The sequence below is a fragment of the Emys orbicularis genome, chromosome 11 (assembly GCF_028017835.1).
Source record: "Emys orbicularis isolate rEmyOrb1 chromosome 11, rEmyOrb1.hap1, whole genome shotgun sequence".
Lineage (NCBI taxonomy): Eukaryota > Metazoa > Chordata > Testudines > Emydidae > Emys > Emys orbicularis.
In genome coordinates, this window is record NC_088693.1 from 72595695 (window position 1) to 72611248 (window position 15554).

A 15554-nucleotide genomic window follows, 5' to 3' on the forward strand; every position below is an offset into this window, starting at 1 on the left:
AGCAGGTCCATCCTCTGTGCCGCCCTGTCTGGAGGAGTAGACTTCTGTGGGTGCTGGCGTGCCTGCTCTGCTGCCACGTGGACAACGAGAGAGCTGGGGAGTGGGTGTGTGAAGAGAAAATCTGCCCCTTTAACAGTCATGAAATACCTCCTCTTCACCCTCTTCGGTGTGGGGGCACAGGAGGCAGGAGTGCGCCATGCTGCCCGCACCAGTTGAAGAATTGATAGAGCCACCCAAGTGGGCTCCTGGGGTTGGAGAAAGTCCAGGAGCTGCTGTTGTGGGTTCTTGACCTCTTCCAACGGAATCCTCAAGTCTGCTGCTGCCCTCTGGAACAAGTCCTGGTACTGGCGATTGTCTTCGAGCAGAGAGCGTGGGAGAGGAATGAGCGCTTCGGCTGGCAATGATGAAGCAGAAGTGGGGACCGGTGGAGTTGGTGGTACTGGTTCGATGTCTGCCCCTTCCCCATAGGCCGATGGAGCCCTTGGGCAAATGGGGGATCATCGATAAGATGCCTGCGATGGTGCCTGGCGTCCATGGTAGGGATCACAAGGTGTCCAGAATGGCCAAAAAGAAGGGTCCCCAGGATGTGGTGGGCCCTGTGGGTAGCGGTACCAGGCCTCCGCTGCTGGATCATCACTCTCACTCATGCCCGTCACCCCAATCGGGGTATGGGCCGCCAACCACAGATCTCCAGAGTCCTCTATCCTGGGCCATTTGCTCTAACTGGTTCCAGGTATAGCCTATTTTTATGCTATCAGCCTGAAGGTCGCGTCGCCAGGTGTTTCTTGGACGGCCTCTTTTCCGCTTGCCTTGGGGATTCCACCGCAATGCCTGTCTAGTGATGTTGGTTGGCTGCTTGCATAGTGTGTGTCCTATCCAGCCCCACCTTCTCCTTCTAATTTCTTCCTCTGCTGGAAGTTGACGGGTCCTCTCCAAGAGGTAGATGTTGCTGATGGTGTCTGGCCAGTGGATCTGGAGAATCCTTCTAAGGCAACTATTTATGAAGGTCTGGATCTTCCTGGTTTTAGTTATCCTCCAGGTTTCAGCTCCATACAATAAGACTGATTTCACATTGGAGTTGAACAGTCTAATCTTTGTTGCCAAAGACAGCTCTCTGAAGCTCCAGATGTTCTTGAGCTGTAAGAAAGCTGCTCTTGCCTTACCGATCCTTGCTTTGATGTCTGCATCTATGCCACCCTGTTGGTCGATGCTGCTGCCTAGGTAGGTGAAGGACTGCACTTCTTCCAGAGGGCTTCCGTTCAGTGTGACTGGGTCATTAGTGATGGAGTTAATCTTGAGGATCTTGGTCTTGTCCTTGTGGATGTTGAGGCCAACCTGTGATGACGTGGCTGCCACTACGTTGGTCTTCTCTTGCATCTGCTGTTTGCTATGCGAAAGGAGTGCAAGGTCGTCGGCAAACTCTAGGTCATCAAGCTGGGTCCACAACGTCCACTGGATTCCGTTCCTGCGCTCATAAGTGGATGTCTTCATAATCCAATCAATGACAAGGAGAAAGAGAAATGGTGACAACAAACATCCTTGTCTGACTCCGGTTTGCACCTGGAAGCTGTTTGTAAGCTGCCCTCCATGGATCACTCTACAGTGTATGCCGTCATATAAGTTCTTAATCAAGTTAACCACCTTTGCTGGGATGCCATAGTGCCGAAGGAGCTTCCAGAGAGTCTCTCGATCCACGCTATCGAATGCTTTCTCATAGTGAACAAAGTTGATGTACAACGAGGAGTTCCACTCCATAGACTGCTCGACTATGATGCGGAGCGTTGCTATCTGGTCCGTGCATGATCTATTTTGCCGGAAACCTGCCTGCTCATCTCGTAGCTGTGGATCGACGGCATCCTTCATTCTCTCTAAAAGGACTCGGTTGAAGACCTTCCCTGGCACCGACAGAAGTGTGATTCCTCTGTAGTTGGCACAATTGCTGAGGTCTCCTTTCTTGGGGATTTTAATAAGATATCCCTCTTTCCAGTCTGCCGGAATCACTTCTTCTTCCCATATCTTCTCAAAGAGGGGGTACAGCATTTCCACTGAAGCATCCAGATCTACTTTCAGGGCCTCTGCTGGGATATCGTCAGGTCCAGCCGCCTTCCTGTTCTTCATCATAGTGATGGCTTTTCTGATCTCATCTCTGGTTGGTCTGTCACAATTGATTGGAAGGTCTTGGTTGGCTGGGTCAATGTCTGGTGAATTTAGTGATGCTGGTCTTTTTTGGAACTGCTGGCATTTTGAGGAACTCCTGAATAGACCAGCACCACCGCTGGATCATATGCTGGGGTAAAAGGCAGCCTGGGCGACGAGTCCAGACTTTGGTGAGGCATTGTAGAAAATGAGGGTTCCAGCTCCGAGGACTCCAAATTTGGTTCCGGCAACGGGGGGACCATTGGTACCGGAGGGCTGTGATGCAACAATGGGACAAGGTTTCTTCGGCAGTCGCAGCAGAGGTTTGTCCTCCAGAGTGGGGATGACACTGGTGTGTGTGTGTGTGTGGGGGGGGGGGGGTCCAGAGAGACGTGGAGACTGTGGATATGGAAGGATCAGCTCCTCCGTCAGTAAGAAAGGCTCAGAGTCCCTGGTGTGTGTCTGGAAATGACAGAGGGCCCAGGTGGTGTCTGTGGGGTCAGCCTATCTGGGGGTGCAGAGGCACTGGTGAGATGGGCGGCACATGCTGATCAGTGTTCTGGACGTGTGGGTACCAGGGCAGTCGTCGGTACCGTCGGATCCCGTTTGTGCCTGGCCTTACCCTCCACACGGGGAGGCTTGGGCGCTGCTCTGGTTGCACGCAAGATCTCATCCAGCCTCACCCGGATGGGTAGGAAATGCTGCACATAGGAGCAGTCCATGACGTGAGAGTGTTTTTTACTCTCATGTCGGGACTTGTCCTTTGTCGTCAGTACCGATGGATCCAGGGCACGCAAGGTGCTTGGAGGGGTGCTCAGCACCAGTGACAGTTGCAATAAAACAAGGTATTAATTTTGGCTGGCAAAAACCACCCCTGGGAGGGTCACCGAAAGCAAACAGAGAAAGAGGAGCTGGGGGAAGGCGATGAGCAGCCTCGTGGAAGCAGGGATCTGCCTTAAGTCACTGTCCTTTATAACATTTTGCTGCTTGTTTTCATTCCCAAGACTCCATCACAAAGGAATTCTGGAGGTGGGTTATTTGGTTTAGACATACAAGGCCAGGGGGGAAATGGCCAGCTCTCAAATGGCAACATTTAGAAGCCAAATTGGTTTTGGCAGAGACATAGCACCATTACTCCCCACTGCGCATTCCCTCTCACCCACAGCTGACGATGACCTCAGCTGGCAGAAGACTTTGAACTCCAATGATGTCTAGTAAAGATGCCACCGTGAAGACAAGCCGTGGTGCATTACAGAACCAAGTTCTGGAGCTGCCCAAGGAGTCTGCATCAAGGGCGCCAGAACAGCAGGGGCGAAGGGACCATGGCCCTCTCACTTTTTGAAAGTGGACAGGCCTGGCCCATTCACTTTTCACCATGTGCCACCCCCCACCCCTCCTCTTCCCCCTGAGGCCCTGCCCCCCACCAATATAAACTTTTTTTTTTTTTGCAAGATTTTTTTTGCATTAATATTTATAAGCCAGAAGCGACAAAGAGTCCTGTGGCACCTTATAGACTAACAGACGTATTGGAGCATAAGCTTTCGTGGGTGAATACCCACTTCGTCAGATGCATGTAGTGGAAATTTCCAGAGGCAGGTATAAATATCCAGACTAAAACAGCTACCACTCTGATACTATAAGCCAGAGTGCATTTTCAGTATTACCTACCAAAGTGTTGAAAAATCATGCGTCAGAACCGCAAAAATCAGGAGATTATTTTTTTTAATCATGATTTTTAAGCCAAAGGATACATTTGAAGTTCATTCCATTTGCCTTCTGGTTTGTCTCTCTCTAAGGTCCATTTGGGTCACATTTTCAAGCTTTTCTTTGGAACCATTAAGCTAGAAACATCTTTTAAAACAATGGAAGCTGAGAGTCCCACCTAATCACTTAACTCCAGGAGCTGGGACTTTAAGAAAGTCTCCAAATATTGTGAAATATGATAAAATTGTGACAGTTGGCAACACTGCAATTCCTCCCAACACAGGATTTCAGAGCGGATAGAACTCCGAGATGCTCTCCTTTTGGAATGGAAAATGTCTAGATTTTAAACATTCAGGAGTATCTTTGCATATCAATGACCCTCCTTTTCTCTTGAAATTCTTTCTACAATAGTGCTACTAAAACGTCTTCTCTCCAGGTAGAGATCAGCAATAGGCAGAGTCTGTAAAGGTCTATGGCTAGGAGTTCATTAAGAGCTTCAAGTTAGGCTCCTGCACCCAGGTTTAGGTTCTAAAGCCCAGATTTGTAGAGCTACTTTGCTCAGTGTTGCTAAGGCCTAAATGACACAGGAGCTTAAGGCTCCTTGACAGGCAAAGCCAAGGCTTACACCTCTGTTTAACTTCACTCACTTGAAAAGTCCCGTTCATCACAAACAATTATGGGAGTTCTATCAAGGAGCTCTGACTGGTCAGATGCAGTAACTGATAGAATCATGGAACATCAGGAGATCCAACCCCCTGCTCAGATCAGCACCAATCCCCAGACAGATTTTTGCCCCGATCCCTAAATGGCCCCCTTGAGGATTGAACTCAGAACCCTGGGTTTAGCAGGCCAATACTCAAACCACTGAGCTATTCCTCCCCCTCTGATTGGATGAGTGTACATTCAGGCTGATGTCAGAGTCCGAACCCATGACCGTCAGCACTGAAAACATGAGCCTCTGCCATCTCAGGAACAGGACTAAGTCCTTTAGTTTGAAGCAGTCACAGACTCAGACCTCTGGGAATCAGCTACTAGGATCCAGATTAACACGGTAACACCTTTTGCAACTATTCATCATCTTTGGAGCAGGGATTTTCCACATCACACATGCTGTGCTAGTGCCCTGCACAGTGCAATGGTTAGTGAACTCTCCGAGACCCTAAAACTACCCGTACTTTGTGGTCTTGGCGTGGCATGTGGCCTACTAACAGGGACACAAAGAGTCAGAGTTTAATTGAGACCTAGCTGTGCAAAACAAACGGTGTCCCCATGAGACAGAAAACTACAGGGCCTGTGTGTGTGTGTTTCCATCGATAAAGAATGCCCTGTGTGTTTGTTCCCTCTAGGCCCTGTAGAGGGACATTACAAGAGTGTTTCACTGAGCTGAGTTCATGCTCTGCAGCTTGGCAGGGGATGACCAGTTTCACATTTCTCCTTGAACTCCAAATACCATCTTTGTATATGTTATTATTAGGGCTGTCAAGCGTTTAAAACTATTAAACACGATTAATCGTGCTATTAAACAATAATAGAATACCATTTATTTAAATATTTTTGGACGTTTTCTACATTTTCAAATATATTGATTTCAATTACAACACAGAATACAAAGTGTACAGTGCTCACTTTATATTTATGTTTGATTACAAATATTTGCACTGTAAAAAACAAAAGAATAGTATATTTCAATTCACGTAATACAAGTACTGTAGTGCAATCTCTTTATCATGAAAGTTGAACTTACAAATGTAGAATTATGTACAAAAAATAACTGCATTCAAAATAAAACAATGTAAAACTTTAGAGCCTACAAGTCCACTCAGTACTACTTCAGCCAATTGCTCAGACAAACAAGTTTGGTTACAATTTGCAGGAGATAATGCTGCCCACTTCTTGTTTACAATGTCACCTGAAAGTGAGAACAGGCATTCACATGGCACTGTTGTAGCTGGTGTTGCAAGCTATTTATGTGCCAGATGTACTAAAGATTCATATGTCCCTTCATGCTTCAACCACCATTCCAGAAGACATGCGTCCATGCTGGTGTTTAGCATATCTGGCACGTAAATACCTTGCAATGCTGGCTACAAAAGTGCCATGCGAACTCCTGTTCTCACTTTCAGGTGACATTGTAAATAAGAAGCAGTTAGCAGTATCTCCCCTAAATGTAAACAAACTTGTTTGTCTTTGCGATTGGCTGAACAAGAAGTAGGACTGAGTGGAATTGTAGGCTCTGAAGTTTGACATTGTTTTGTTTTTGAGTACAGTTATGTAAAAACAAAATCTACATGTGTAAGTTACACTTTCATGAAAAAGAGATTGCACTACAGTACTTGTATGAGGTGAATTGAAAAATACTATTCTTTTGTTTTTTACAGTGCAAATATTTGTAATCAAAAATAAATATAAAATGACCACTGTACACTTTTTATTCTGTGTTGTAATAGAAATAGGGTGACCAGATGTCCCGATAAAACCAGGACCGTCCCAATATTTAGGCGTTTGTCCTGCATCCCAATGTTTGGTCGGGACGCAATTTGTCCCAATATTTTTTTTGCTCCGCCGGCGGCACTCCGTTTTTTTTTTTGCTCCGCCAGTGACCCCCCCGTGTCCCGATATTTTCTTCCTCTCATCTGGTCACCCTAAATAGAAATCAACATATTTGAAAATGTAGAAAAACATCCAAAAATATTTAATAAATTTCAATTGGTATTCTATTGTTTAACAATGCGATTAATCGTGTTTAATTTTTTTTTAATCGCAGTTAATTTTTTTGAGTTAATCGCATGAGTTAACTGCGATTAATCGACAGCCCTAGTGATTATCCATCAGATATACTTGTATATAGTAGTCTCTGTCATCCAAGGAGCTCCAAGCACTTTAAAGACTAATGAAGGGTCTGTCTTCACTGCAGAGTTAACTCGGGTGATTGGCACCCAGGTTGGCCTGGGCCAGGTGGGAGTAGCCATGGTGCAAAGTTACACTGGCATTCCTGCATCCTTCCTGGTGCTGCACTTCCCTGTGTGTGTCACTAAGGCTTCCCTTGGGTCTTTGGGCTGCAGTAACTGAGCTGCTCTGGGATTCTTTCCCACTGAATTGTGGGAGAGCTTGTCTGTCCATCTGGGGACACAGGAGGAATTGCGGGAAAGGCACTGGAGGACAACCAGTACGGAGCGACTTGCATCCTCACTGCCAAGTGGGTGGGTTATCAGCCCATATGCAAGCTGCCCCCAGCCTCTAGCCTACAGGCCAGCAAGATTGGGTGTAAAGCACTACCCCACTTGGGTGAGAGGGCTTTGTGTGTGGACAGGATAGGGGCCAGGGGCAACACCTGGGTAAGAGCTCAAGTTAACCCTGCAGCGAAGACAGACCCAAAAATCTCACAGCACTCAGGAACAACACTCGCATTAGACTCATTTCAGAGGCAGATTACACGGAGGCACAGGGATGTCCAAGCACACACAGCTAAGCAGTAGCGCAGGATTCAAAGTAGTGACTTTGTCACAGCGCGTTCATCCATTGCACACCATCAACTGAAGTGCAGGATATTTCTTAGTTTAAAAGTGCTGTTTGCACTCTGTGAGTGTAGAGGGCGAGGATATAATACGGTACCTGGAGCAGCATGTCCCCTTCGGAGAATGTTTCCCCGTTGATCTGCAGATTCATCTGTCCGTTCCCTCCAAGCGTCCCAGGCTGATCTGCTAGGTGGCCGCTGTGGTTCGCCACAGTGGCTGTGAGCAAGAGGGTAAGAGAGGACAGTGTTATCAGCCCACCGTGAAGGCATCGCCACTTTTTTCCTTCTTTCTCACATCTGGGGGCCTCACTCTCTTTCAGCTGCATCATGCTGCCTGCTTCAGGGGCTTCCAATCTGACTAACCCCGGTCAGAGACAACCTGGCGGAGCTGAAACACGAAACCTGGAGCTGAAAGGAGAGCTGGTGCAGAGAGGCTGTGTGCTCCATCTCCCTCGGGGGCTGCATAGATAGCTAGCGAACCCCTGCCCACGACATAAACGCCCCTCCCTGCTCCTTCTCATGTTCAAGCACCTTTCACCCCCTGAGTTCAGGCCAGGAGCTGAAGCAGAAGAGCTAAAACACAACAAGACAAATGGGAGTTAGACACTGAACTCTTATTGACTTTAATTGGACCTCACAGAGCTTCCAGAAGGTTCCAGTGAGAGGGGCAGTAGGACAGCTGTTTCAGCCTGGTTTCCTATGGCGTTACGGTAGTGTTTCTAATGGGTTTTAGTCCACTCCAGGTCAGCGACTGTAGGGACCTTTAGACATCAGGTTTGTGGAGAAAGGCCTAGCTGGGATGGGCTCACTGGGGTGAGAAAAATGCTGGCAGGATGGGCGAGGAAGGTGGAACCATGGCCCCACCTTCAGAAGGCATTTAGGTCACATATTTTGCAGTACCTTATTATTGAAGAGGGTAGAATAAAGTAGACTGGTCACTAGAGACTCTGTAAGCTGTGATGGACACCAGGAAGATGACTGTGGATGACCATTTGTATTGTGCTAATGCCAAGTGGCCCTATTGTGCTAGGCTCTGTACACACATCATTAAAAAACAAACAGTCCTTGCCCCAAAGAGCTTCCAATTTAAATATAAGATGAGAGAAAACAGGTGGATTCAATGCAAGCTAGCAATGAGATGATTAGGAACATGGTAAGCCATGGCCACAGCATACCAGCTGCCTATCTCTCAAGTGTTCTGTAGGTATCACAGTGCTGTTGCACTGAGTGGCTCAAAAGGACGTTTTTGTTTTTTTAAAAAAGCACAAGAGTAGGAGCTAGGAGACCTGGGTTCAATTCCCAGTTCTGCCACAGACTTCCCATGTGGTCATGGGCAAATCATGTAATTCTTCTGCACCTTAGCGTTCTCACCTGTAACATGGGTATAGTATTTACCTAGCTAACAGTGTTGGATGTGTGGCTGAATTAACCAATGTGTGCAAAGCATCCTGGGAGCCATTGTGGCCTGCAATGACAACACTGGTATTGTAACTGCTGCTGAGTACATTACAGGAGTCAAAGCACAAGCGTGGAACTCATCTCTGATACATGTAGAGCTCCCATAGGACCAAAGGCTGGATCAAAGGAAACAGCGGGCTAAGTGACGTGGTCTCTTGGAGTGGATGTTCATGTCTATCTAATAGGGGAAAATTGCATCTAAAATTAATTGTGGCTTATAAGTATAAATGATACGTATCAATACCTGCAGCTCTTTCATTCCAACGGGCTTTACAAGCTGTGCTGGGATTACTTCACCTGCTACTGAAGTAATAAGGGCGGTATTTTGTACCTACCATATACAGAATAGCAACCCGTTCCGGAGTGGAACATATCAGCTCTTTAATCGTGCACAACACCCGTAAATTACAGTTTGGGCTGGAAAGGGAAGAGTATCCTATTCAGTGTGTGTTTGAGAGATAGACAGTGGCGAGAGTGCGGTGGGAGAGAATTTTAAGTTGGTTGAATGTAGGTGCCAGAATTGGACGCTGAGCAAAGCAATCTTTTCGAACAGTGACAATAGACCTTTAATGACCACCAGCGAGTTATACCATTGGGATTTGCTTTTAGATCCCATCTAATGCATGGTGCCTCTGTAACCCACACACCTCCTGGGTGTGGTGCTTTGTCCCCTCTAGTGGCACTGACACTACTTAAAGATTAAAGAGTCTGCTATAGCCTTAGCTACCAGCCATGTGGCTTTTAGCTCATGCAGTAAAGGCTCAGGCACTAAGCTTCAAAGGTTCCAAGTTCAATCCTGCCCACCACCGACTGGGGTCTATCGATGTTACACCTCCACCAAACACAGTGCCATTTACTAGAATCACTGGTGCCGTTCCTATGTTTTCCTCACAAGTTTCCCAGGCTCAATCTTTGGTAACATGAGTGAGAGCTCAGTAGGGAGCCCTATTTCCCCAAGACCAACAAGCACATTCCATTGGTTCCATCTTCCTGGGCCCCTCACTCTCTCTCTACTGGTGCCTGACATTTCTGTTTTCCTTGCTTCATCCATCTCCACCACCAAGCATTGGCAGGCTTGCTTGCTGCACTAGGAAATGCCATGGTCCCTGGAAGCTGGCATCCCTGGTTCCTTTGTTTGCAGTTGCACTTTCACTGCAAAGACAGGATCTTTGATCTCCCATTATTTTGTGAGAAGTTCCCACCTTTGAGCATTGCTAGCTGGCATCTCTGTGGCTGGCTGCATTGCGTAATTAAATGTTACCACCCAACAAAGGTACTTTTGTGGCTTGGAGGAGGATTCGGATCATTGTTCATTTCTTTTGCCCATCATTGCTCATTCTCATTAATTACAGGCCCTCAAGGTAGACTGTGGTGAACTTTGTGATTTCTGTGTGAGCTCTTTCCACATGGGAAGAGATAAAGAAACAATGGTTTCAAGTTCCCACAGATCGGCATGTTGACTGCGTTGCCATCTAGATATTTTTCATGGACTGCTCTAGCTGTGCGTAAGCCTACTTCACTGAACTTCATATCACACTGAAAAACTCGCCCTAGTCTGGGTCAATCACAGCTCCAGAATGAACTGCTTTTCAAACATGGGCAAGAATCTTACCCAGAGGCCAAACATTGCCCAATGACTCTTTATTGAATACAATGGAAAAGAGCGGCTGGCCTAGTGCATTGTGGGTCCAATTCTTAGCATCCACCAGGGCCAAAACTGCCCTGGACATAAGATGGAGCAAGAGCCTCACAGTGCAATGTGCTACAGACCAGCCCTGTCTTAGCCTGCCTATCTCCTGCACTGGAGTTTGTGAGGCGGCAGTGTAAGGCTGCTTATGGCAGTCCTACGGAGTGCCCAGGCCAGAGAAATTCTCCTCCAGACCCTCACGGCATCTCCACGGTCCTTAGATGCCGCGTGTGGATCTGAATCTCTCACTACGTTTAAATACCATGGTGGAGCTCTGCTTAGGTATGGAGCATAAGAACAGGAGAAAGGCTCTTTATTGTCTGGCTCACCACACTCACCCCAGCTTAGCAACAGCTTTTGTGAGTCTCACTGTTAGCTCTGGGTGCGAAGAGCAGCTAGGGGCAATGGGAACCTGCTCATGTGATGAAAATACAACGAAGACCCTCTCTGACTTCACAGGGAGTTTTGCCTGCATAAGGTGCCAGGATTCAGCACTCAAAGGGTTTATGAGAAGAGGCACAAGCTATCTACTCTCCCCCCCCCACCCCCCCAGCAACCCTGCCCCAGGGAAGCCTTTGCTAAGTCAGACTGTGGGGAGGAATTTCTTAGGTGGGGAGGGGGGCTCTAGTTTGCTTTGCTGTTTGAAGTTGAATCTCTCCAGGGCATCTCACAGTGGATGCCTCTGCCTGTGTCCGCTCCAAGCATAAATACACCTATTGTTCAAGAAAGGAAGCCTTGTTCCTGAAGGTATCACATTAGCGCTGCTGGGGGCTGGCTGCTGCTGGGCATTGCCAATGCACTGCAGAACCTCTCGCCTTTGGTCAGCAGCCAAACTCCAACCCAACTCAGCAGGGATCATACATTGTTCCCACCTAGTAAGTGGTCAGTAGCCTGGGCACCATGGGGCTCAGTTCCAGGTGTTACAAACTAACCACTACACATGGTGGACTAAGCAGAGGCGCCAACAATTGCATTGGTCTTGGGCACTGAGCTACTGCTCTGAGCCCTAGAGAAAATACCCCCCAGATCGGCACTGTGCAAAGTAATGCACATTGGAAAACATAATCCCAACAATACATATAAAATGATGGGGTCTAAATTAGCTGTTACCACTCAAGAAAGAGATCTTGGAATCATTATGGATAGTTCTCTGAAAACTTCCACTCAATGTGCAGTGACAGTCAAAAAAGGGAACAGAACGTTGGGAATCATCAAGAAAGGGATAGATAATAAGACAGAAAATATCATATTGCCTCTGTATAAATCCCTGGTATGCCCACATCTTGAATACTGTGTGCAGATGTGGTCGCCCCACCTCAAAAAAGATATATTGGAATTGGAAAAGGTACAGAAAAGGGCAACAAAAACGATTAGGGGTAGGGAACAGCTTCCATATGAGGAGAAATTAATAAGAAAGGGGCTTTTCAGCTTGGAAAAGAGACATCTAAGGGGAGATATGATACAGGTCTATAAAATCATGACAGCTGTGAGAAAGTAAATAAGGAAGTGTTATTTACTCCTTCTCATAACACAAAAACGAGGGTCACTCAATGAAATTAATAGGCAGCAGGTTTAAAACAAACAAAAGGAAGTATTTCTTCACACAACGCAGAGTCAACCTGTGGAACTCTTTGCCAGAGGATATTGTGAAGGCCAAGACTATAACAGGGTTAAAAAAGAACTAGATAAGTCCATCAATGGCAATTAGCCAGGCTTGGCAGAGATGCAAAATGATGCTCTGAAGTGACTCTAGCCTCTGTTTGCCAAAAGCTGGGAATGGGTGACAGGGGATGGATCACTTGATGATTACCTGTTCTGTTCATTCCCTCTGAAGCATCACTGTCGGAATACAGGTTACCGAGCTAGACAGACCTTTGGTCTGACCCAGTATGGCCGTTCTTATGTTCTTATGACTGGGTGACCTGGCAGGCCAGTGTGGGGGGGAAGCCTGCCATCCTGAGGCCTTGTAGATAAACAGAGAACTTCACTCATCTGGGCTCTGAAGCCAGTGCCTTTCACCAGTGCTAAATCCACACCACAAGGTTTCATGCAAATCACTGACAATTATGCAAATTGTCGCATGGACTAATTTGCATAGAATGGTACGCATGGAGCTGCACAGAACTTGGCAGCCATGTCCTTGTCCATTTCCAAACTCGGATCGTGCAGCTGCCTGGGTTAATAAAAGGCAGCACATTCTGAGCGTATTGCATAGAATTGGCTTTGATATCTGCCACAGAAACAAAAGTGCCGTTCCTGACCGCTCTCTTGCTATGCGTACTAGGCAGCTGGATTAGAAGGTAACAGTATATTTTTGCAGCAGGCGTCAATAGATTACAGGGCACATGACTAAGGCAAAATATGGACATCAAAGTTTAATACAAAACCGAGCTAGAAAAGAAATGATGATCTCGGGGTGGGAGCACAAAAAAAAGATGATGAAAGTCAGAGCATTTTCAAACCAGATCACTGCAATTCCACTGCTGCCCAGATTGCCCCTAAGAATACAGTGGGTGGAGGAACAGAAGACCCAGCATCTCCTGTGGATTTCTTCACTGACACTTTAATACCCACTAAAACGCAGAGATTACAGGCGACTGCAATTCTGGGTCCTTTGCTGCAGAAGAGGAAGAGACACGTGTGCTTGGCAGAAGAAAGAAGGCTGGAGAATTTTGCTGGAGAAGCTCTAGTGGCCCTGAGAATGCTGCCTGGATTTCTGACCTGAGAAGAGAGCAGCAGATTTGATTGGTTTCCCACCCCACTTGCTTTAAAAGCAATGGATCTTCTCAGTAAACTGAGTTTTTCCCCAGTTTTTGAGCACTCTCTCAGCACAACACTGAGGAACCAGCTTCTTCCCTTCCCTGACTTTCCTCTAGCTGTAGTCACAAGTAAAGGTCATAGTAGCTTTGAGGGGATGGGGGGGGGGGAAGGCCCTTAAGATCACATGATTATTTATATGACCATAGTCCCTTGGAACCCCAATCGAAGAACAAAGCCTCAGCGTGCTATGTGCTGTACAGACAAATTCACATCTACATGTCCAAGATGCTGCAACAGACGGGTGGAGAGGGGGTGGTTCATTCGGATGAGGTTAAAAGAGCAGAGCTGAGCAGAATAGCAGAAGTCACTGCTTACCACATGCCTAACCAAAGCCAGACTGGAGTGACTTGGAAGCAAATGTGACTTCCCGCCGCCTTCCCCTGAGCTGCTGTGGTTGCTCGGTCCCCCAGAACTGTCAGAGCACTCCAGCCACACCCTCGCCCATGCTGGGGAGTGTGAAGGAGCAGGAGAGGGAAGTCACCCCAACTCTCTGAAGATCTGGCATGGGCCCTTCTTTTCAGGGCCTGTCTTGAGATCCCTGGAGGTTTGGAAACCCCCGCCCCCCCATCCCAGCATTGTCTCCCAGCTTGTTGTCACCCCTTTGCAGATTGGCCACCCGAGGGAGCCACTGGCTGGTGAAACTGACGGCAGGCTGGTTGAGTGTATGTGGGCCTCCAGACCCATCCTTCAAAAGGGCCATCACATGTCGTCACTTTACCCTGAGGTCTCCCACTGACTTCCCCAAAAGCTGAGCCAACCCTCCCCCGAGGTGAAACTGGCTGGAGTCAGAGACTGGCTTTGTCTGCGGTAGATCTGGGAAAGTGAGCTTACAAACAGCACAGCCATGGAGAGGGAAAGCAGGCGATTAAATACAGACAGCAAGTCTGGCCGGTACAGTAAAGGAGAAAAGACAGGAAGGGGAGACGGGGCAGAAGGAGGGCAGGAGGGTGAGAGGAAGGAGTCAGCATGTCTCTACCTGTTACTTGTCCCTGACAGCCACCAAAACCACTGCGCTTTCCACCTCCCTACTATAGGAGGCCTAGTTTTTCCCCTTTGAAAAATCTGGTTGCCCATGCACAGCCTGTCTTGCATACACAAGCCATAGCATCCGAGTCACTGCAAACCCTCAGAGGTCAGATGTCCATTGGTCAGCAACAGCACTTGGCCGATCAGACCTGCCTCTAAGTCAGTACACCCTACACTCTTGGAAGAAGTGACCCTCAGAAGAAATGCAACAGTGAGACTGGCCAACATGGGCCCCCCAAGCTCAGGACTCTTTGCTCATGTGCATTTGGCTTGGCTTTCTTATTCCGTGCCATGCTGTCATTCAGCATATGGTTGTGATGAGCAAGGATCAAACAGCAGCACAGAGCTGTTATGGAATTAGTGCTGGATAGTGAAAGAAAATAAGAGACCTACGTCTCTCCAAGTGGAATTTGCAGAAAGTTCATCAGTGCCATAAAACCCTGCTGATGGGAAGAAATTCCCGAGGGCCTGCTATTTTGGGAACTCCCAGATGCTTCCCACAAGTTGAAATAACAAGAGTCCCTTACAGAGCTGCACTGTTCTCATTCAGTGACTGTCTGGTTAACAACCTGGGGGCTTTATGTTGTACATAGCCAACTGCAGACTGCCTCTTAGGGTTACTAGCATTGCCTTTGCTAGTAGAAGCCAAGTCACCATGGTGGTTTATGGCACCGTCAGCTTTAATAACTGACCTAGTTAAAAGGAAAAATCAGCAGCTCAAGTTTCAGGGTAATCCATTTCACATTGAAGTACCCCAGCTCCTATGCAGCAGTCAGAGAATCCTTTCATTGATTGACAAGTACAGCTCCAGCAAATCCAGGCTCCAAATCTCAGGAAAGGCTTAGCTCTTAATTCCCAGATCAAGAGAGTTTCCTCAGTTCCCCTTTACAGTCTTGGCCTGTCTGTGTTTTGAATCTTGCAGTTCCAAAATTCTTCACATGCCAGGACCAAGGAGACCTACTGTCCTGCCCTCCTTCCCAGCCCCGGCCCCACTCAGGCTGATGTTTTACTCCTATGAATGCAAACGAAGATTGGGCAGGGTCACGTCTGCTGTGAGTCTGAAGGAGTTCTCCCACCATTGGTCTAACTCCAGTGCAGTTCCATGGGTATTAGCAACAGCACAAGCATTAGTTAGACTGGCCACTAGTGATTTTACTACCTGTTGGTCTAGACCTTCTCGGAGCAGGAGCAGGTGACATGGTGGTGGTA

At 47.5% G+C, this 15554-nt stretch overlaps 1 protein-coding gene across 1 annotated transcript in view; it reads right to left on the reverse strand.

Moving 5' to 3' along the window:
- The window catches only part of LOC135885296 (aryl hydrocarbon receptor-like), a 143430-nt gene that overhangs the window by 46890 nt on the left and 80986 nt on the right, over nt 1–15554 (reverse strand). The window contains exon 3 of the mRNA XM_065412950.1: nt 7453–7571. Coding sequence (XP_065269022.1) covers nt 7453–7571 — 119 coding nt within the window. The remainder of the gene's footprint in view (nt 1–7452; nt 7572–15554) is intronic.